A 21,857-nucleotide genomic window follows, 5' to 3' on the forward strand; every position below is an offset into this window, starting at 1 on the left:
GCCCAGAAGCAGAGGTGGGGGGAGGGGGTGCTGGAGACCCACTATTCCCCTTTCAAGGGTACATCCCTAATGAACTCACTTCCTCCCGTTAGTTTCCTTCCATCTCCTAAAGTTTCCATCACCTCCCACTAGTGCCACAGGCTGGCAACCAAGCCTTCAACATGTGGTCTTCTGCGGACATTTACGATCCAACGATAACAGTAAGGAAAAGGAGTGTTTTGCACATATTGCATAGATGTAGAACGAACCAGGCACTGACACCTTGATATTGGGGTGTAAAGGGGTGTGACTCCAGTAGGGAAGTGTGTCATTTACAGCTCATTACCTTGCAACAAAGTGTGTGTTTTAGCCAGTGACACTGCTCTAGGCAGGAGCAGGTGGACTCCTGGAGGCTGGTGTGTGATTTGTGCAGTTAGCAGCAGCTTGGTGGCTGGGACTGGCCTCCAGAGCTCCCTGGGGAGGGGAGAGTGGAGTGGGAAGTATAAGGGCAGTAGCTTGTGGGGTGGTCTTGAGCCTTTGAGATACCTTGGGGTTGGGAGTCATGGAAAAACAAAACAAAACAAAATAATCCATGTGTCACTGGAATGATGTCACTTTGTAGCCAGGTAGACTTCACTGCCACTTATTAACATGATCCTGGGTAAGTCATCGAACCTCTCTGAGCTCCAGTGTCCTTGAGAAAAAATGCTATCTGTTTAGAACTTGTGCAGTGCTTAGCACAGGCCTGCCTGGTCCGTGGTCTGTGCTTGGGTGATGGCAATGAGTGTCATGGTGAGAAAGGCCTGAGAAAGCCAGTGGAGCTGTTCTTGTAAGCCAAGGGAAATGCACACCCCCAGCCTTACCTAAGAGGTGTACATTTGACAAATACCCGCCAGGAGTCACCCAGGTGTGAAAGAAGGGACCAAGCTAACAGTATTGGCATGTCACTCACCCAGTGGTTTCTACTGGCCATACTCTGCTCCAGAGATGCATACACTTATCCAAAACTCCCAGCTCTGTCATGGAAGGTACTGTTCTAGGCCCATTTTACAGATGTAGAAACTGAGGCATAGAGCTGCTTACCCAAGGGCACAAGGCCTACAAAGGGCAGAGAGAGCCAGTCTGTGTCCCCAGTGAAGGCAGGTACTGAAAGCTGAAAAAACTTTAGCACAGCAGTGACCAGGAACAGCAAGCAGACCAGCTATGGATGTGAATTACTTACTGAAATGACAATGTACCTCCAAAACTGTTAGGGCGGGGCTGGCCACCAACTCCTCTGTGCCTGGCCACAGATTCTGTCAGCCTAGAAAAACTTGCTTTTTTTTTTTTTTTTTTCATCCAAGGAGCTTGGACATATCCAAAATCACAAACCAGCCTTCAAAGATTGCACATGTCTATGGGGTTTTCCCCGGAGCTCTGGAGGACTTCACCTTCCCTAGACGCTCAGCAGGTGCTCGATAAGGCATGGGACAGTATGGTGACCGGTCCTCTGAAATATGACTTGAGATTTCATGTACTTTGGATGTCTTTTTCATTAGCAATGTCTTGGCGTTCTCTGTGAAGTTTTCCAAATCAGGAATGGTCAGGAATTTCACCATCCTACTAATTTTTCCCAGAAGGACCTGGAGTTTCCAAACTGCCTGGCCAGGTTCCACCTCCAGGACTGCTTTGCTCTTCATACTATCCAACGTCTCAGTATTTATGAACTGTGGGGTTCATAGAAGGCCAGGTAAGCTTCCACACTCCTGGGAACAGCCCTCCTACCCCAGAATGGGGCGACTGGTGGCCATAACCAGTCATGGAACCTCTCACCCTCAAGAACAGACCTATTTTCCCAGCCCTGGTATCTGTTGCCTGCCTGCCACTTCCCCAAACATACCCACTTGGCCTGTGCCTGTGGCCACGTGCCCGCCTGACTCCAAATTAGAAAGGAACCAGCCCTTGTTCCCACCTCCCAGTGTCACAATTTCACCTTGGGCTCCCTGGGAGTATGTCTGGGTTTTGTAGGGATGAGGCCTTGTCTCAGCGAGACCACCTCAGTGTCAAGTCCTGCTTTGGTTTATGGCTTGTAAGAGGCTGATAGTTTCCTAGAGGGGGAAATAATAAAGGATAATACCAATATGTTCTAGTTCTGTGAGCTTCTAGCTTATGAAATGTCTTCATACTTACTTAAGCCAGTGTTCCTCCTAGAGAAGACTGTGGCTGGGACAATGGACAGGCACCACCCAGGAAGTGGAGAGGTAGACTTGGAGGAACATGTTCTTCCCTGTCTCCTTCCTTTCACTCTGACAGACACGTCTGTGCTGACCTCTCCACTGGCATGGCTCCTCAGGTACCCAGCTGCCCGTGGTATGTATCTGCAGCCTTCCTGCCACTTCCCCAAACACACCCACTTGGCCTGTGCCTGTGGCCACATGGACTGTGGAGATGTGGCTGAGGCTCTTCAACTCTCTGCCCATGGTGTCTTTTCTGGGCCTGGTCTTTTTTTCCTGGCCCTCTTCCCTGAGGGAAACTCACTGCTGTTCAAAGGCTAGTGGCCCAGGTCCTTGTGCCCCATCTAGTCCCAACTGCCTCCTCTTCAGCTTGTCACTACTGTGGCAGGAGTGTGAATGGGTAAATCAGGGCAGTAGTGCCCCTCTTTATGGGGGCAGCTGCTAGGGGAAGTCCAGGGAAGACAAGGATGTCAGGATACCATTATTTAGCCTGCAAAATGGCGGCTCTGCCAGGAAGGGAACCCAGGGTGATCATCCGGCCAGGCCAATTTTAGCCCTCAAAGTCCCATGTCCTGGGAAACCCTTTGGTTATGGGCAAACTGGAGTAGCTGGTCACCCTAAACCTACCACTTCACTGCCTTTCCTCTCAAATAACATTGCTACAGCTCAGTTTGGCCAGAGTCTGCTGTTTGGCTGCTTCCTTCAACTATTTCACCTCCCAGGAGACCTGCCCATCTGTCTGTCTCCTCTGAGGTTGGGCATGCAGAGGCCTGTATGCCTCTCTGGTAGGGTCTGTGAATAGAACCTTCCATGTGGAATGGGAAGGATATGCTGGAGCAAGAACAGGGTCTTGTTTAAGACTAAATGGAATGCTAAGGACACCTTTATTCTCCTCTTTGTCTCTGGTCCTCAGGGAGGGTCTGAAGAGTCTACCTTCTTCTCCTACAACAGAGGGTTCAGCCTTACCATCTCTAGTGGGTTGAATTATGTTTTCCCAAAAGTTATGTCCAAGTCCTAACCCTCAGTATCTATGACTGAGACCTTATTTGGAAATAGGATCTTTTCTTACTATATTCTAGATAATTAAGAATATCAGCATGAGGGCTGGAGGCATGGCTCAAGAGGTAGAACATTTTCCTAGCAAACACAAGGCCCTGAGTTCAAACTCTAACACCTCCAAAAAAAAAATCTCAGGATGAGATTGTCCTGGTTGTAGGGTGAGCTCTGAATCAAATGATGAATGTTCTTATAAGAGAAAGGAGAAGGGATTTAGCACAGAGACACACAGAAGACATGGCCATGTGACAAACAGAGGCAGAGAATAGAGTGCCACTGCCACAAGCCAAGGAATGCCTGGAGTCACCAGCAGCTGAGAGAGCCAAGGAAAGGTCTTCCGTCAGAGCCTTTGGAGGATGTGGCACCACTAACCCTTAATTTCAAACTTTAGCTCCCAGAACTGTGAGAGAGTAAGCTCCTGTTGTGTTAAGCCACCTGGTTGGTGCAATTTGTTATTGCTGTCCAGGGAAATGAGCCCACAGTTGCGACTTTCCTGCCTGGCCTGGTGGAGCACACCAAAGTTCCAGTTGGCCATTTGTTTTGGGGCGAGTGCACGAGGAGAGGTGGGAAGAGGACAGGTCCCCCCTTGTATTTGGCCCTGCCCTCTCACAGGGCTGCTCAGAGTCGAGTGAGGCAATTCATTGGCGTCTTCTTTTTCCTGCAGCTCATAGTGAGCGCGTGGGGTTGTTGTGCTGTCTCATGGCACTGGGAGTTACATGGGTGAATGTGCATCTGGTTAAGCATCAGGGAAAGGAAGGTGGCCTTTTTGTTCTAGGTTGGCCTGGTACAAGAGCTAGCCCTGTAGCATGGACCAGGCTAAGCCAGTGCTGCCTGTGTACAGGTAGGTACCCAGCAGAGGATGGGGAAGTCAAATACTTACCTTATACCTGGTACCCAGGTTTAAATAAATCTTCTTCTTTTTGTGGAAGAAGCAGAAGATGATCTTATCCTGGCTCTTTATTTCTACCTGGATGTGCTGGTTGATTTTCAGGGAGATACACTTGATAGGAGGTGCGTGGACATGGATACTCAGGTTCCACCAGTTCCAGGCCTTCTGATGTTTGTCTTTGGGGAAGTAGTAGCCCAGGTTGATGCCCGAATTGGCCCTAGAAAGAGAAGGCATGATAGGGAGCTGCAGTGCTGAGCTGTCCAAAAAGTCAGGACCTGGATACAGGAATCACAGGGTGGGCAGTGGTGCAAGGAACTCAGTTAATGATCTTAAATCAGATCTGGTACCGGCATGGCCCCTTCCCCCTAATGACACTTGAGGCAGTGCAGAAGTGAGGGTCTAGGCCCTCAGGGAGAGAGATGCCTCTGAGAACAAAGAGTCAATCAGGAAATTGTGTTTATAAGACCCAGAGTGGAGAAAATAATCTTAAAAACCAAGGCTTGGAGGGTACCCAAGCCCACTCTAGCATAGGGTGGTCTTACTGTTCCCTCAAGGTACCACTTCTGCTGTTTCTACCACGTACCAGTCGAAAGACAGGGAAGGAAGAAGACGGTGGGGCCTGGGAATCAAACCTCCACCATGCTGCTCCTCTGTGGCCAGGGGTTCTGGGGACTCATGACTCAAGCTTACCAGATATCCCCATTGTCATCATAGAACGTTGCGTGGCCAGAGTTGTTGATGAGGGCCCGGACTCTCACTTCTGCCCTGTCTTCCAGAACAATGTATGTAAATGTTGTAGCATCTGTGCAGAAGATGAGCATAGCCAGATTTCCTGATGGGTAACTGGGAGATAGTTAAGGCACAAGTCGTCTCTTGGGAACCCATGGAAAAGGTGGGGCTGCAAAAGACCAAAAATCGTATGTTCTCCCTCATATGTGGACATTAGATCAAGGGCAAACACAACAAGGGGATTGGACTATGAGCACATGATAAAAGCGAGAGCACACAAGGGAGGGGTGAGGATAGGTAAGACACCTAAAAAACTAGCTAGCATTTGTTGCCCTTAACGCAGAGAAACTAAAGCAGATACCTTAAAGCAACTGAGGCCAATAGGAAAAGGGGAACAGGAACTAGAGAAAAAGTTAGATCAAAAAGAATTAACCTAGAAGGTAACACACACGCACAGGAAATCAATGTGAGTCAATGCCCTGTATAGCTATCCTTATCTCAACCAGCAAAAACCCTTGTACCTTCCTAGTATTGCTTATACTCTCTCTACAACAAAATTAGAAATAAGGGCAAAATAGTTTCTGCTGGGTATTGAGGGGGTGGGGGGAGAGGAAGGGGGCGGAGTGGGTGGTAAGGGAGGGGGTGGGGGCAGGGGGGAGAAATGAACCAAGCCTTGTATGCATATATGAATAATAAAAGAAAAATGAAAAAAAAAAAAAGGTGGGGCTGTGCAGCGGATGTAGTCCTCGGTGAGGACCCATACCCCAGCCTTGAATCATAGACTTTTATGTGTCGATATGGGTGTCCCTTCTGCTCCAGAGGATACTGGATCTGGCCTGTCCCATCAGGAAAGAAAACATGGAAGACACGGTCATTGGGGTAGAGAATTAATTTTCCATCACCTTGATGTACCTGGGAAGAAAGGACAAACCCATGAAAAGTGTACAGGGCCAACTGTCCTGCAGAGAAGGGTGTGGTCACGAGAACACTTGGATGCTGCAGGTACCTGCCCTCTGAGGGCCCACACCCCAACTTGTTGAGAACTCCCAGGGCCTCCCTCTACTTGCCTATTACAATTAGGAGGTTGAACTGGATCTATGGGGTGTGTGTGTGTGTGTGTGTGTGTGTGTGGTGTGTATGTAGATTTTAAGCTATCATTTCAATCACCCCAATGCTTATTGGTTGTATTCATTTTCTAGGGTTGTAGTAACAAAGTACCACAAGCTGGGTAGGTTAGTTCTACATAAATAAAACTGGCTCACCATTGTGGAGGTGTCAGGTGCCTTGTTTTGGTTGATGGAATTCAAGCATGGGCCCTGGCTTCACTTACTGTCCAGGCAACTGGACACAAAGAACTCCATGATGGTGGAGACCCTTCACAAAAGGTTCCATATCACTGAGACCCAATGGCTTGGAGAAAAGCCATTCAAAAGAGCTACAATACTGAAAACAGTACACATAATGTGAGCAAGAAACACAAAGTTCAGTGCTTATTAAGCCACTTAACTTTGGGAAAGAACGTTTATTTCCAAAACTCATAAGCACTGTCCTGATTAATACAAGTTTTGCTTTGTGTCCTCGAGACCAGCGCTCTGTCCAATTAGCTGGTTCTATGATGTGGATCTTAAGGTTGTTTTTTGGTTTTTTTTTGTTTTGCTTTGTTTTTGCGATACTGGGGTTCAAACTCAGGCCTTTGCTCTTGCCAGGCCCACATTCTACTGCTTGAGAATTCAGCATTATGATTTGGACCTTAAATATTCCCCAAAAGCCTGGGTGTTGAAGGCTTGGTCCCCAGCTGATGGTGATATTGGGAGGTGGTGGAAACTAGGAGATGGGGCCCAGCTGGAGGAAGTAAGTCATTGCAGGTGTGCCCTTGAAGGTCTGTGGGGACCCTGGATCCTTCCTCGCCCTTTTTCTTCTTCCTGGCTGCCCTGAGGTTCATGGTTTGCTCAACCATGTACTCTCTTACCATAGGCCCAAAGCACCAGTTTATCTATTCGCTGTGTAATTGATTCTAATTTATTAGGGGAGGAACCTAGGTATTATAATATATATTTTCTTTATTCCACCCCCCCAGGCATCCAATTGCATTGTACAGATGTGTAGGGAAAAAAAAATCTCCATAAATCCCAGTAAAAACTCTTGTCAACCTGCTGATAACCCGCATACTGAGGTGGGCCTTCACATATGAGATACACTTTTCTTGTTTGTGTTCACATTGTGTATTGGTTCTGACAGCTCTCTGGTGGTGTGTGTGTCATACTTGAGCCAAAAGAAAAACAAGCAAAAAACCTGTGCAAAGTGCACTGTCATTTTTACCTTTGTCCTCTTCTGTATCCATTCTGTATCTAGTTCTAATCCCATCTTAAAAGTAGAATACTGTTTTCCCATTTCATACTCATACTCTTTGAATTTTGGTTCATCTGAGAGACGAAATGAACAACCAGCCAGCTCCTTTGACCTTTGACCTGCCAATGATCGAATAATTGCATTCAGTTCAATGATTGGATGGAACCTGATTTTGGTGGGAAAGAGAGAGGAAACAGATCTATCTGTCAAGGTGCTAAAGGGAGCTTGAGGGTTTGGGGGATCACTTTCCAAGTAAGGAAAGCAGTAAGAAGAGCAAGGCTTTGGAAGCAAGAAAGGTAGGGGCTGAAATTCCAGCTTCGTCTGTTTTCTTTATTCTTTTGTTCAACACATTTTTCTAAGGGCCTAATGTGTACCAGGCCAGTGCTAGGTGATGTTATGAGACCACCCAGTCCAGACATGGGCACCTGTGGAGTGACACAGCAATATGCCTACTAGGAGCAATGAGTGGAACCTCATCGAGCAAAAGGTGTGGCTGCTAAATGACAAAATAGGTGACAGTGAAGAGCCAGTTAAAAAAAGGGAGGAGAAGGAAAACGTACCTTATACATACCATTTTATCTTAAAACATAAATGCATATTGACATGCATTTCAAATCCTCCCTCCCTCTCTCCCTCATGCTTCCTAAGCACGTGCTCTACCACTTGAGCCATGCCCCCAGCCCTTTTGGCTTTTCAGATAGATCTGGAGCTTTCGCTTGGGCTGGTCTTGGATGGCGATCCTCCTACCTCCACATCCCAAATAGCTGGGATTACAGGTGTCTGTACCATTGTGCCTGACCCCAAAAGCTATTCTCTTACTGAGATTTTTAAAAAGTGTTCTACTTAGCTTTATAGCAATACATTTTTAATATTAACTTTGGTTCATTTTTATAACAATTGAAATTTGTGTGTGTGTGTGTGTGTGTGTGTGTGTGTGTGTGTGTGTGTGCTAGGGAAGCACTCTATTACTGAGTTACACCCTCAGTCCATAGCAATTGAATTTTGGAACCAAACTAGTAAGGACAACCATGGACAATCTCCACTCCCCATGCCTCTTGACAGCCGTTTAACACAGTGGAGCCGCTGTGGGCAGAGCTGCAGAGAGGAGCTGCTATCTGTGGTTTTGGCCAGATGCTCTTGGTGAGAGTGAAGAGCCCAGCTCACTCAGCATCTGGATTAGGGAGAGGTCAGTTAAGAGAGCCCAGGGTGTCCACCACTGGGGCCAACATAGGAATGTCACCAGTACTCACTGGGGGATCCGAACCAGGGTTTGAAGCTGAGGTCACTTTTGGCAGAAGGTAAGTCCCTACCATGCAAGAGGGTGTCCTAGCATTCATTGTGTGGTTGAATCTCTGAGGAATGGGTTACTGGTGACAGGTGATTCAAGAGAGGCAAGCAGGTGTAGATCGTTGGTTCATTTGCTCATCCAATAAATATTGTGACCCTGTGTGTCAAGAACTGTCATAGGTATCAGGGATGCTACAGTTCCTGCTGTCTCAGGAGAGACAGATGCTATTATATTTTTACAATGAAATGTAATATAGCAGACGGTTATGAGTGCTATGAAGAAATATTAAACAGTGTAAGAAGGATGGCAGTGTTGTATGTGTATGTGTGCGCATGAGCACGTGTAATGGCTCATAAAGGGTCCCCAGTGACGTATTTCTGAGAGGGTGACTTTCAGCAGAGCTGGGGATGAAGTGAGGGAGCCACAGGATATTGGAGCCCAGCGTGTTCTAGGTAGAAGGGGCGGTGATGACAAAGTTCCCACAGCAGGGGAGGCCTCACCCATTCCATGAATGACAACAAAGCCAGTGTTCCTGGAGAGGAAAAGTTGAGAGCCTTATAAGCCATATGAGGAGTGTGGACATTTTCTTGGAGACCAGGGAGATCCAATGAAGAGTTTTAAAAAGAATATGCTGGAAACAATGTGAAGAAAAGACAGAGACAAGAAGGTAGCCAAGGAGAATAGACTTTTAGGGAAAAGGTGAAAGTGTCTGAGCCCTAGGTTCCTTACACTGGGAAAATGCTGCCCACAACTGTAACAACCTATGGGATACCATGAAATGATGCATACAGAATGCCTGCCACCTACGAGGTCAATGTCTCTGTCCTTCTCAAAAAAGAGCTGTGTGTTTTGATTGTTCATGATACAAGTTGTGTTTCTTGGTCACACTAGATAGTTCTAAACAGAAATGCTACCTCATTTAAGGATTTCCAGTGCAAAACAAAAATGCAGAGATCCTTGTTCTAAAATTATCTAGAATTTCAGGACAGTGATATAAAGATTCAAACCAAGCTTGGGGTCCCTTCTAGGTGTGTAGCCTGTGTGACTGTGTATGAAGCCAACTTTAGCTGGGAAATTGCAGGGTTTGAGACATGGAACTGTGTGCCAGCTATAGGGAACAATGAGTTGGACACTGGAAGTAAATAAGTTGCATCTCAAAGGCCACTGGAGATTTCTTTAGGACCTTACAGAGAAGCATGGAGGGGATTCTACTTATCAATTAGGAAAATGCATTTCTACATAAAAAGTGCAAACCTCGAGGCTTCAGCTGAGTTGGGCAGGGCTGATGGTGGTGGCATTAGGGGAATTTTATTTTCTGATTAGAAGTCTTTTGGGCATGTGGCAGTAGTGTCCTGAAAACCCTTCATTCTCTGAAACGAGCAAGAAGTCATGTGTGCATGCATGTATACACCCATTCAAGAAATACTTTCTGAGTGCTTACTGTGTTGCTTTGCTAAAGTGCCAAGGAAAAAGAGAAACCTAGGCAAGTGTGACACAGTAAGTATAATAGACATTTGCTGTGTTTCTGGCTGCTGAACCCCCTCCTTGTCTTGGGGTACCCCACCATGTGTCTTGGTGGAGGGTAGGTCCCCCCTTTAGTAACTGGAAGGTAACAATTTCTCCTATTCCCTGCCCCCTCACTCTTATGAGGACGTGAGACCTAGGTTAAGATGGCCCCTGCCCCATTCTCTTCCATAGATACACTGGCCTGAACATTTTGGGGATGAGCCTTGGGTTTTACCTGAGAGGCCTTGGGCATGAGTGTGGCTTTTCTATTCAAGGGCTAGGTGATCTTGGGCAAGCTGCTTAGCTTCTCTGAGCTTTAGTTTCTTAAATTCTGTTTCACATGGTTGTGGAGATTAGTTTGAAATAGTGTATGTGATAGTGAAGTACCAAGCCCACAGCAGTTACTCCTTAAGAGTTAGGCTGGGGCTTACATTGCTATGGGGTTGGGGGGATGGGCGAGCATTTGCTGGCACCAGAACTTGATTGAGGCTGTGACCTAGCTTGGAGAGAGAGAGTACCATAATTGAATTGCTACATCTGCCATGGATATGGTTGTCATTTCTGTGTTAGTTGGATCTAGTAATATGAAAGCTATCCCATATTGTGGTTTTGAGTTTCTCAACTAAGTAGTCTGATGAAATAGCCCCTGACACAAGCCTTGAATGATTAGACTCACAAAGTTGGTATCCACCCCCCACCCACACACCATGATTGGCAAATTTTAACAGGTGGACCCCAAATGCCTTCAGTATTCTGGCAAAGGTATTCTTTCTTTTCTAAATTTTGCATTGATATTGCCTTCCTAGAGCCCCTCTCCCCACAAATCCAGGGTTAGATCCCCTCCTCTGTGACACCACAGCATCCCTGCCTACCACATGGCTTAACCAGTCTAGATGTAATTACCTACCCACTGCCTATCTTCACCCCTCTCCCACCAAGGGATAGGTCCCTAGACTGTGTCTGTCTTGCTTGCTACCATGTCCCCTGCAGCTAGGACTTCCCTAGCCCAGAAGGGACTTGAGTGAGCAGTCGTTTCTGCCTCCTTTATGGCACACAGCAGCTAGGAGTGGAAGGAGTTGGGTGGGTAGAAACTGACAGGTCAGTGCTTACCTTCATGTTTCAAAGGACACGGGATGGATTCTTTGCATCTGTCCAAAGTTTTCTTCATTCTACGAGGATAAAGATCATGAATCATCTTTAAAGACTGAATGCAATGCATGCTAGCATGTCATGATACACGTGTGGGTGGGCTACAGCCTGTGGTCGTTTATATCACAGGAAGTTGGACAGATGGCTGTGCTGACCCAGAGTCCCTTCCAGTCAGTACTTAGGAATAAAAGAGGGTACAAGGCATTGACTCAGTGCTTCCACCTGGTCTCTAACTGTTCTTCAACCTGGATACATAGGTTGACCCCAAACCCTTCAAGATGAATTCAACAAGGGTCATCTTGGGGTCAGAGACAGGCAGGGATGTTCATATGCCAGTATGGCTCTATGCGTTAAGCTCATAGAATTTGTGAATATACTAGTGAGGATTACATCTGAAATGACTTGAAAAAACTGTGTTGTCCATGAACTGGAAAGAATCATTTGAAAACCCTTGCATTAACAGGAAACTTAGAAGTAGATTCACTCAACACAGATTGTACTGAAAGCCACATGTAGGTTTCTAGACTTTCAAAATGAGCAAGTCCTTTATCCCCTCCATGTCAATTTACGAAGCAAGTGAGCCTGGCATTTTGGTGGTTTGGGTTGTTTTACTCCTAAATAGGAGTGGTCTCCAGGGTAGCTGTGTTTCCCAGTTCTGAGATCAGAGTCCCTTAGAAAGGGAAGGCGCCAGGAAGGATGAGTATCAAGGCTTAATTGCATCTGAGAGGGAGGCCTTTGACTTGACAGGTTTCAAGTTCTTAGTTCAGAGTTCTTCAAGAGAGCATTATAATTTAACCCAGAATAACTCCGGGAAGCTGACATCCTTTGCTGGAAAGGGCTACACTACTTACCTAGCAGAGAGCAATGGTTTGCTGTTTGTATCCAAGGAGCAATAGAGAAGATCTTCCTGACCCATTTGAGGCAAATGTTACTTGTTTTATTTGCAAGCTCTCTAAATGGAATTGAAGCAGTCACATAGCCTACTAGCCCAAGGAGCTGGGTAGGATGGGATTTATCCTTTGGGCTGATGCAAGATGCCAAATGCAGATAAGAGTTAAAGTCCTAAAAGGAGTCAGCCAAAGGCACCCATAGCCCTCTTGGGAAGGACTGGATGTTCCTCCTTTGGCTTTTTTCCCACCTTTGCCAAGGCGTGGAATCTCCACCAGTTCACTTCTCAGTAGCAGAGGCTGTGGGGTGCAGAGTTCAGTGCACAGCAAGTACTGGGGAAGTAGTTGTTGAGTGTGACCTGGCTGGAGGGATCCTCTGTGTGAGCTTACATGGGAAGAAGAGGGAGGAAAGGGCAGCTAGGGAGTGGACGGCTTCCGCAAATGTTGTTTGGTGTTTGTTTTTCTTAAGCTCTTGTGTTTTGCTTTTCTCTTTCCTGGAGAAGCTCAGTGGAGATCCATTGCCCATGACCACTGAGCACACATCGAAAGTTGCTGGCAGGCCATTTGATCTTTTTCTGACTTGGTGAATGCCCCAACTTACCACAGTGATTACACAGGGCACCCTGTTCCCATAGCCTGTGCTACTGCCACTGCTGGAGAGTCTGCCACAGACCCTTGGGGCCCTTCCACCAGATTTAGCCCGTGGATAAGGGGAAGTCTGGAATTCTACACCAAGAGCATGTCTTATACCACAGGCAGGATGTCCTGAAACATTTGTGACATGATGCCAGCTAGAAAGACCTGGTGCCAGAAACAGATTTGTAATAATTTGTCTGTGACCCTCAGGTCAGTGAAGTGCATGGCTTTTTCTCCTTTTGGAAGTGTAGTAAAGCATTAGTCTGTCTGCGAGGAAACCAGGAAGTCTGTAGGCAGATGTCCAAGATCTTTATGCTCTCTTGCCTCTCTTTTAAAGGGGGTCTGAGCCTTGTTCCCTAGACTTTTCTATAAGTTCATGTTCCTTCAAGACTTTTCTAGTCCTGGATCTCCAACCTCTGCCACTGTCTGCCTTTGCTCCCATCCTGGGTCTCCCATGCTCATGATATCCTTGCTCTTGGTTTTGATGTTGGTCTGCAGATGGATCATTCTGTCCATTTGATCCCTGGTTCTCATCCTTGCCCTTGAGCTTGGCCTTAGCCTGCTCCTTGGCTCAGGGGACCATGTGCCTGGTTCTGCTTTTTCCCTGTTGCTACCTCCGGCCTTCCTGAACCTACTGATCACCAGCAAAATTACTCTAGTTACTCACAGGCCTCCTGGCTTCCTTCTGTTTTCACCTTCCAGCAGCCGACTCAGGGAATTGCCAAAATCATCTTCCAATTCACTTTGAGCAGTCATATCACTGATTATTGTCCTAAACACTGTCGTGTAGTTATTGTTTAGAAACTATAAAAGAATCACAAAATAAAATATTCAGAAAATGGGAATTAATGATTTATTAATCACTTTTCTGACTTCCAAATGTGCATGATGACATTTCAATGTGTTATTAAAAAAACAAAAACAATGGGAGTATAGGGTGGCTAGCATGTATTCTTTTAAAAAAATGTTTTCTGTTATTGGCATACCCTCTTCTTGCCCCTCAATTCCTCCAAGAATTGTTTTTTAGTATCAGTATGCCAAGAAATCTTTTGAGAATATAAAATCATCTTTTTTCTGATTGTGGAGATATCTATAGAATAAAAAATACTACGATGTTTTAAGAGCATAGCAGACTTTCTGTGTCCCAAAAATGGCCGAGCTCCCAGTGGTGGCTAGTTTATTCAATGTCAAGGCCAAGTCATGGGAAAAGCAGTGTAGCACCTAGTACATCATTGTATCAGAGTTCTGCATTTGAAGATCTTTCCCAAGTCATGACATTACAAGCTACCTTTGTATTTTGTAAATGTGATTTCTACCCTTGGACGTGCCTGCATATAATAACTGACCCAGATGTGGGGCTTCACAAGAGTTTCTTTTTTGGATCCCTTTTGATAGAAGGTGAAGGTTGGCTTCCTAGAGAGGAGAGCCAGAGATTGGTCATGCTGCCTACAGGTTGAGGTTGGTATGGTTGTTATACAGTGTGCTGTAACGGATGGCATGCCATTAACTCTTCAGCCTCCCACAGTACATGAAAGACCAAATCATCAAAGTTGCATGTGACCTGGGACAAGTACTAGAATAAGACTTGTGGTTGGTGGCATTTCTAGGGTGTGGGAGAACACACAGCCCCCTCCCAATTGCTCTAATCAGTGCTTCAGGACAGTGCTACAGCCCTTGAGGTTGGATTTCCTGCCTGTAAATTCTTCACTGTCGACAATCCTTCCCCAGGGATGTGATGACTATCTGTTTGCCCTGGTCAGTGATCTGTCACCATCCCTTGCATTCTATGTTCTGTTCACTAGAAAAGGCAGTGTCCATCATAGTCCATCAGACAGTAGACTCAACTTGGGGGGTTCACTTGAGGTTCTTATACCATGTAGACTGTGCTGCTCCACTCTATTTAGCAAGCATATATGACATTTTATGGGATTTGTCCCATTTGCTTGCCCAGTCTATAAAGTAGAATTATTCTCATTGTCATGACAGTCTTATTACGCAACTCGTGATGGATTTCCCATGCTTAGAGGCTTCTCCTGGGTGAATCTCTGGTTATTATAACCACATGGTTCTGCACACAAAGGCTTGTGATGCATAAGTGTGTCATAGAAATAAAAGTGAATGTATGATAGTGAGCTAAAAATAACAAATTAATTAAGTTGTCAGAATATCTAAGTGTAGTTTGTTAACTTCCTTCCAAACAGGAGGGCTCTATGACTATCATCAAAAAATAAATACTGGTGAGGATGGGTGGCAGAAGAACTCATTCACTGTTGGTGGGAATTTAAATTTGTCTATCCACTATGGAAATCAGTATGGAGATTCCTCAAAAAATTAAAAATAGAACTCCCATATGATCTTTCCATACCACTTCTGGATATATAGCAAAAGAATAAAAATTATCTTACTATAGCAGTACCTCCACCATGTTTATTGCAGCATTATTCATAATAGCCAAGCTATGCAATGAATCTAGGTGCCAATCAATGAATGAATGGATACAGAAATGTGGTAGATATCACAACGGAGTTTTACTCAGTCATTAAGACAAATGAAATTACATCATTTACTGGAAAATGGATGAAACTGGAGATCATCATGTTAAGTGACACAAGCCAGTCCTACAAAGACAAGTATCACGTATTTTATCTCATTTGCAGAAGCTAGGGAAAACAAAACAAAACAGTCACAAAAGTAAAAGGGGCTCCTTGAGGGGTGTAAGGGGGAGGGAGCAAACAAAGAATAATAGAGGGGGTGATATGATCAAAGTACATTAGATGCATGCATGGAAATTTCATGCTAAAACCCCTTACTGTGTATAATTTTTTAAAATATGAGGGCTCTAGCCTCCTCTCCTGAGTTGTACCCCAGTTGTTTCTGGTATTCCCTTAAAAGGTGCTTAAGAAGTTCCCACAAGCAAGCCTGGTAGCTGCTGGTACCACGTGACATTCACTCCTGTTCCCTCTACTGCTTTGGTTCTCCTTGTCCACATCTGTTGTTTACCTTATTTGGAGAAGTACTACTTTGCCAAACCATGTTACTATCTGCTAAGCTTTGGAAGTTAAATGTCCCCCAAAGGCTCATTCATGTGTTAAGGTCTTGGTCCAAGAGTAGTGCTACAGGAGGTGGTAGAACCTTTAAGAGCCAGAGCTTAGTGGAAGGGTCTTAGGTCATTAGAGGCATGCCCCTCCAGGCGATTGTGGGACCCTGGTCTCTTTCTTTTTCTCTTCTACTTCCTGGCTGGAGATGTGACAGCTTACTCTGACATGTACTCTGGCCACTCTTGCCAGAGGCCCAAACCAATGGTGCTGTCGATCTTGGACAAAAAAATAAATGTCTCTTTACTTCATAAATAGCCTGTTATAGAGATGCAAAGCTGGCTAATCTTCTGCCCATCATGAGAATCCTGGTGTCTGTGTCTGGATGCTGCCTCAGTATCCTGAGGAACAGGGTGGCACAGAAATCAGAAGGAACAGATTTGTTCAGGGATGTGCCATGCTTTGTCAGGTGGACTGCAGGGCAGTACTCCTTGTGTTAAGTTTCACAACACAAGTTTTCTTGAGTGACTGGCCTTGGTACCCTAACCATATGGGCTCAATTGCCACCTATGGTGTTTAGATAAGAAACAAGACTTGGTACCATCTTCTCTCACTGCCTTTTTTTTTTTTCTGGGTTCCCCCTCACTCACCAAAAATCCTTCTCACCAACTGAACACCAAAAACTCTTAGGCTTATGTAGGTAAACCAATTAACTCTTTTATATGTTTTGGGGCAGGAGATATTGACTACCTGCAATAGTAAGAAAAGAATGCCCTATTGCCTTCTGCATTTGCAAGGCTTCAACTATATGCTAAGGATTCTGTTGTGGGTTGAATTATTTTCCCCTCCCCAAATCCTATGTTGAAGTTCTGATTCCTAGTACCTTAGATTGTGACCTTGTCTGGAGATAGGATCTTTACAGGTATTCAAGTTAAAATGAGGTCATTAGAGTAGGCCCTCCTCCAATATGACCAATGTCCTTAAAAAGGGGGCTGAGGATTTGGACAGAGAGACTCACATAGAAGGAAGCAACACAGGGAGAAGATGCAATCGGTAAGCCAAGGAGAGAGGCTGGAACCAGATTCTTTCTTCACAGCTCTCAGAAGGAACCAAGCCCTGCAGATGCCTTGATTTTGGACTTCTAACCTCCAGAACACCTCTGGTATTGAAGTCACTTAGTTCTTGGCATTTTGTTACAGTGGCCGTAGTAAACTAATACAGATTTCACACTAAGATTGTTAGCCAAGAACTTTCTCTATGATCTACGTGGGCTATTCCTGATTTTCAGCTGGAATTCATCTGGATATCTTACAGATACTTAAGACTCAGAATGTTCTAAATAGAACTTTTTACCTTATCTTAAAATGTGCCTTTCTTCTCCTCTTCAGCTCCCTAGTCTTCTAAGTGTTAATTATGTCCTATATTGTGGCAGGTGTATTGAGCATGGCCCTAGCACCCAAACTTTATCATTTGTTCATGGGTACTGTATTACTCTTCTCCCTGCCCTCAGTCTCCACTCCAACTCATCATCCATGAAGCCACCAGAGTGACCCTTCAAAATGCTAAATTGATCCTGTCATTCGTGAAAGGACTCAGCCAATATTGTTGAGGACTTTGGTTGGATGCCTATGCCATATTGTTTTCTCCCAATACATTCCAGATTATATATATTTTTAAAAGATCCCTTATAGAGCTAGAAAAGAACACAAATGAATTATAAAGTATTTTGAGAGTGAGAGGGCCTTTAGTAAACTTACAACAATACTTGGTAGTCATAAGAGAAAAACACTGATCGATGAGATTACCTAAAAATGAAAAACAACCATGGTATTTTCATAGAAAATACCATGAAGAAATTTGGAATATAAAATACAAACTGCAAAAAAATTGCAACATAGATGTCAGAAAAGGGACTAAGTTCTTTCATACATAAAAAGTTCTTATAAATCAGAAGCAAAAAGAAATAAGCAACATAATAGCAGAGTGGCCAAAAAACACAAGCTGGTTATTCAGAGAAACACATGAAACTGGCTAAGGTGAAAAAGGCCCTACACCTTTCATAATGAAGCCTGAGATGCAAAAAGCCACAAGGAGACATTATTGTTTTTCACCCAAATTATGACCCTTGGTAGGTGACCTCTTAGGGAAAGGAAAATGGCAGTACCTTTTAGGAAGAAATCTGTCAATACCTTTTGAGTTAAGGATGCAGATACATTTGGGTTCACCATTCAGTTGGTAGGAATTTATTCTTCAGATGTACTTTCACATGTAATAATACATGTACAATTAATTACTCTCTCCTTTCCCCTTCCCCCTCTGTATATACTGAAAACAACATCCATTGATATTAAAATTATGCTATAAAGATATAATGGAATACCATAGAGTTCCAAAATATACTATTAAGGGAAAATCAAGCTATATAGAATGTATATGTGATTCCAATTATGGATATGCATGTTTTTAAAGCACGTATATTTGCATATGCATTGAAATTTCTAGAAGACTACCTAAAGAGTGAGCATAGTAGCTATTTCTGGGAAGCAAGATAGTAGAAACTTGAAACATTTTATAGACCTTTTGCCAATTCAATATTGAAAGATCATGTGCATATGGTAGCTTCAGAATTCAAAAGCTAGGTTAAATATCTAAGCAAAAAATTAAAAAAAAATCTGGTGTGTCACACCCCTCCCTGAAATCCTTTAGTGATAAAGCTCTGGACTGGGACTTGTGGTGGGAGCTCCCTGCTCACATACCTTGGAAGGCTGTCAAGTGTGTGTGTGTGTGTGTGTGTGTGTGTGACCTGTGAGTGCCACCTGCTCCAATATTTGGAGGCAGGGCATCTTAGTCTCACATCTTTATCCAACTTACCTTTTCATTGTAATGCTGTCCTTCCTGCTCCTCAACAGACTCATTTGTTAAGACATTCCAGAAGCTCCCTTGAGTAAGAGACTCCAAGGCTTTCAGTTTTGGAAGACAAATTGAAGGGAAGGGCATTTTGAAGAAAAAACAAAAAAGAAAAAGAAAGAAGTTTTTGACATTACCCCTTATCCTCTTAAAAAAATGCAAATGTCACCAATGAGACTAAATAAATTTATCAAATTACCTAAAATTCAGTTTGAGGGTACTAATAAAACAGGAATAAAAGGTTCAGTTTCAGCTGTGATTCAAGAAGCAAGGGTGTGCTCCTGGTGGCTGGTGAATTCATTCTGACAAAGCGATGTTGGAGTGAACTTTAAGTGAAGTAAGGGAATAAGCAGGAAGAGATCTGGGGAACAGCATTCCCAGCAGGGGTGTAGGAGAGATAACGGTCTGAGGTCAGAGAAGAGAGGCATATTAGACATGGTGACAAACTGTAAGGGAAGAGTATGCAGGTGAGGTAAAAGAGGAAATGGAGGGTGAGGGGCCAGCTCTTGGAGGACCTTGTAGGCTATAGGAAGGACTTTAGATTTTATTCTAAAGGGAGATTTGTTCTCCTTAATTGTGGCTTTTCTCTCAGAAATCCTAAGAAATAAAGGCTATAATCCCTACTTGGAAGGTAGAGAAAGGAAGATTGAGGTTTAAGGCCAGCCTGGGCAAAAAGTTAGCCGGACTCTATCTCAAAAAACAAGCTGGATGTGGTGGCACACACCTGTGGTTCCAGCTTACTTGGAGGGTAGAGATAGGAGGATCATGATCTGAGGTCAGCTCGGGCAAAAGCGTAAGACCCTATCTGAAAAATAATTAAAGCAGAAAAAACTGGGGGTATGGCTCAAGTGGTACAGTGTGAGGCCCTGAGTTTAACTGCAAGTACCACAAGGGAGGGTGGGGATCCCAAGAACTTTCTTCCCCAGTTTTGCCAGAAATTGGCAATGTCTACAATTGCCTATTGCTAGTCAGTACAAGAAAGGACTCCCCAACCAGTGAGCTAAATAAAGTCTACCATAAATATTGAATGCTCTCACTCACCAGCAACAGGCTGGTGACTCTCAGGACAGAGAAAGGGCTTAAGGTCTCCAGGGCGACAGGGGGCAAACTGAGTTGTGGAATTGATAATTCGACTTGGGCCTCTCTTTCCCACGCCTGGGAAGGTGCAGCTCTTGAGGGGAGAGTTTGGAGGAAGTGGCTCTCACAAGATAATTGGGCCTCAGGGAAATGACGGTGACCTGTTGCCCAGCTTCAGAGTTACATAAACTCCTACAAGCTGGGCCACCTGCAGGGCCTGGAGACCTGCCAGGCTGGCAAGGGCTGACTTATTTCATCTGATTCTGCGTCCTCATTATGCCTTGGGGGGCTGGAAGGGAATATTCTCTATGATCTCACTAGTGTTAAAATTGGTGCTCTTTTCCAGTTTGGCTTCAGTGATCAGAGCTCCGACCCTCCTTGGGTTTCTGACAGGACAGAGAACTCCACTGAGTGAAATGGCCTTCACCCACGCAAGGCCCAGGTCCCTTCTGTCTGCAAATCTCCTACTTCAGACTTGGTTTGCTCCTGACAGAAACTTGCAGCTTCTGGGAATTCCCTGGAGGATTCTTTCCCATCTCTTCCCACAAGGGTATACACCCCACCACCACTGGGGTACTCCACACAGCAGAAGCCATAACACATTCAGTATTGCAAATGATCAGGTCTCAAGGGTAGGGGGTTCTTGCTAAACTGACTTCTTGCTAAAACTGGATTTTACAAGGAGGTGCCCAGATGGGCCTAAGAGAATGTTAGGAGCCTCACTAAAGTTTGGCCAAGCAAAGAATCTTTGTCACTGTAACAAATATATGATTCTACAGGGCAAATATATGACGCAAACATTTATCCTAAATTCAGGAAATGCAGTTCTATCAAGGAAAACCTTGGAGGAGAGGCACTTAAATGAGGAAGAATTAAAAATATATTCCTAATCAGTCCAGGGAACTGATAAGGTCCACTTAGGGTAGGCATTGACTGACAGCACCAGTTCTCTGGGCATCCTAAAGATGACTCTAGTCCCCATTGCACAGATGAGAGGCCAGGGTCCAATAGGAATAGGTGACATGTAGAAAGTGGCCCAGGTTTTGTAGGACAGGGGCCACCTCTCCCATCCCAAGCCTCCCATCTTTCATGGGACATTTCAGGAGGAGATGGTCTTAGTATCTTTCAGAAGTAGAGGTGGAGAGAATCCTCAGAGGAGCAGCTAACTAGAAGAAAGCTTTTCCTTCTCATTCAGGTATAGGTGTTCTTCTCTTTCTATACACCTGGGCGATGCCCAAGGATGTTAATAAGCTTAATGGTTATGCTGACTTGAGCACTGTTGAGCACTGCCTTCAGGAATGCCAAGTTCACCCTTGAAACCTGATCATTCTTAATGTCTGAGCTGATCTCATCTCCACCCCACAGATGATGTCTGGTCATTGCTTGTAAACTTTCGAGTAGCACCTCTCCAGACCCCACACAGAAATGTAATAAGGTTAGTAGTATGCTTAAATCACAGAGGGGTGGGTGTGACGCATAGTTCAGATTTTAAATAGTTTGTTGGATAATCCATGGGGTGGTGTGGGGGGTAGAATCAGGTGTGAGTGTACTTAAGACCTGAATCCTAAGATGTCAACTCCCAGGCTCAAGAGTAACAGATGGTAGTTCCTAAATTGTTTTCTGATGACAATGACTCTGGCTCATTGCAGGGCTTTTGTTTTGTGAAGAGGTGCTATGAAAGTTGGGATTCTGTCACTATAAAGAGCCTCTTCTGTTCTTCCCTCTCATAGGCTTCAACTAACCATCTTTAATAAACACGTCAGAAATCTTTAAGGGAACCATTTATAGGAGCTCCAAGTTGTTTTCTGCCAAGGTGCCATTGGCTGAGCCTGTGGGGTGGGGATGTATCCAGACCTCAAGAACCCTGCCTCAGCCTGGACTCTCTTTAAATGCGGAGTCCCTGTACCAGGGCTTTAGATATAGATTTCTGGCCCTGCCCCAGGTCATTCTGTGTCTCTCTGGAGACTGTCTAGTTCTGGTATTATGGTCCTTCTTCAGGAAGTTCTGAGGCTACATGCTCAGGTCCTCTCCAGAACTTGGGGCAGCTGGAGCAGCAGGGATCCATCATCTGGGGCAGGGATCTTTGGATGGATTATGTTAGACTCTTATCTACCTCTGTGTTTGTTTCTTGCTGTTTTAGTGGCTGTATGCACTGAA

General features: G+C 44.8%; 1 protein-coding gene across 1 annotated transcript in view; it reads right to left on the bottom strand.

Annotated features, from left to right (window-relative positions):
* Positions 1 to 1,373: 1,373 nt before the first annotated feature.
* Erich6b (glutamate rich 6B) overlaps positions 1,374 to 21,857 on the bottom strand; it is a 38,060-nt gene continuing 17,576 nt past the window's right edge. The window contains exons 2-9 of the mRNA XM_074042848.1: positions 18,588 to 18,676; positions 13,349 to 13,485; positions 11,120 to 11,178; positions 7,186 to 7,334; positions 5,693 to 5,778; positions 4,828 to 4,980; positions 4,129 to 4,354; positions 1,374 to 1,685 (exon numbers count right to left, since the gene is read on the bottom strand). Of these exons, the coding sequence (XP_073898949.1) occupies positions 1,374 to 1,685; positions 4,129 to 4,354; positions 4,828 to 4,980; positions 5,693 to 5,778; positions 7,186 to 7,334; positions 11,120 to 11,178; positions 13,349 to 13,485; positions 18,588 to 18,676 (1,211 nt within the window). The remainder of the gene's footprint in view (positions 1,686 to 4,128; positions 4,355 to 4,827; positions 4,981 to 5,692; positions 5,779 to 7,185; positions 7,335 to 11,119; positions 11,179 to 13,348; positions 13,486 to 18,587; positions 18,677 to 21,857) is intronic.

This window comes from Castor canadensis, chromosome 10 (assembly GCF_047511655.1).
Source record: "Castor canadensis chromosome 10, mCasCan1.hap1v2, whole genome shotgun sequence".
Classification (NCBI taxonomy): Eukaryota; Metazoa; Chordata; class Mammalia; order Rodentia; family Castoridae; genus Castor; species Castor canadensis.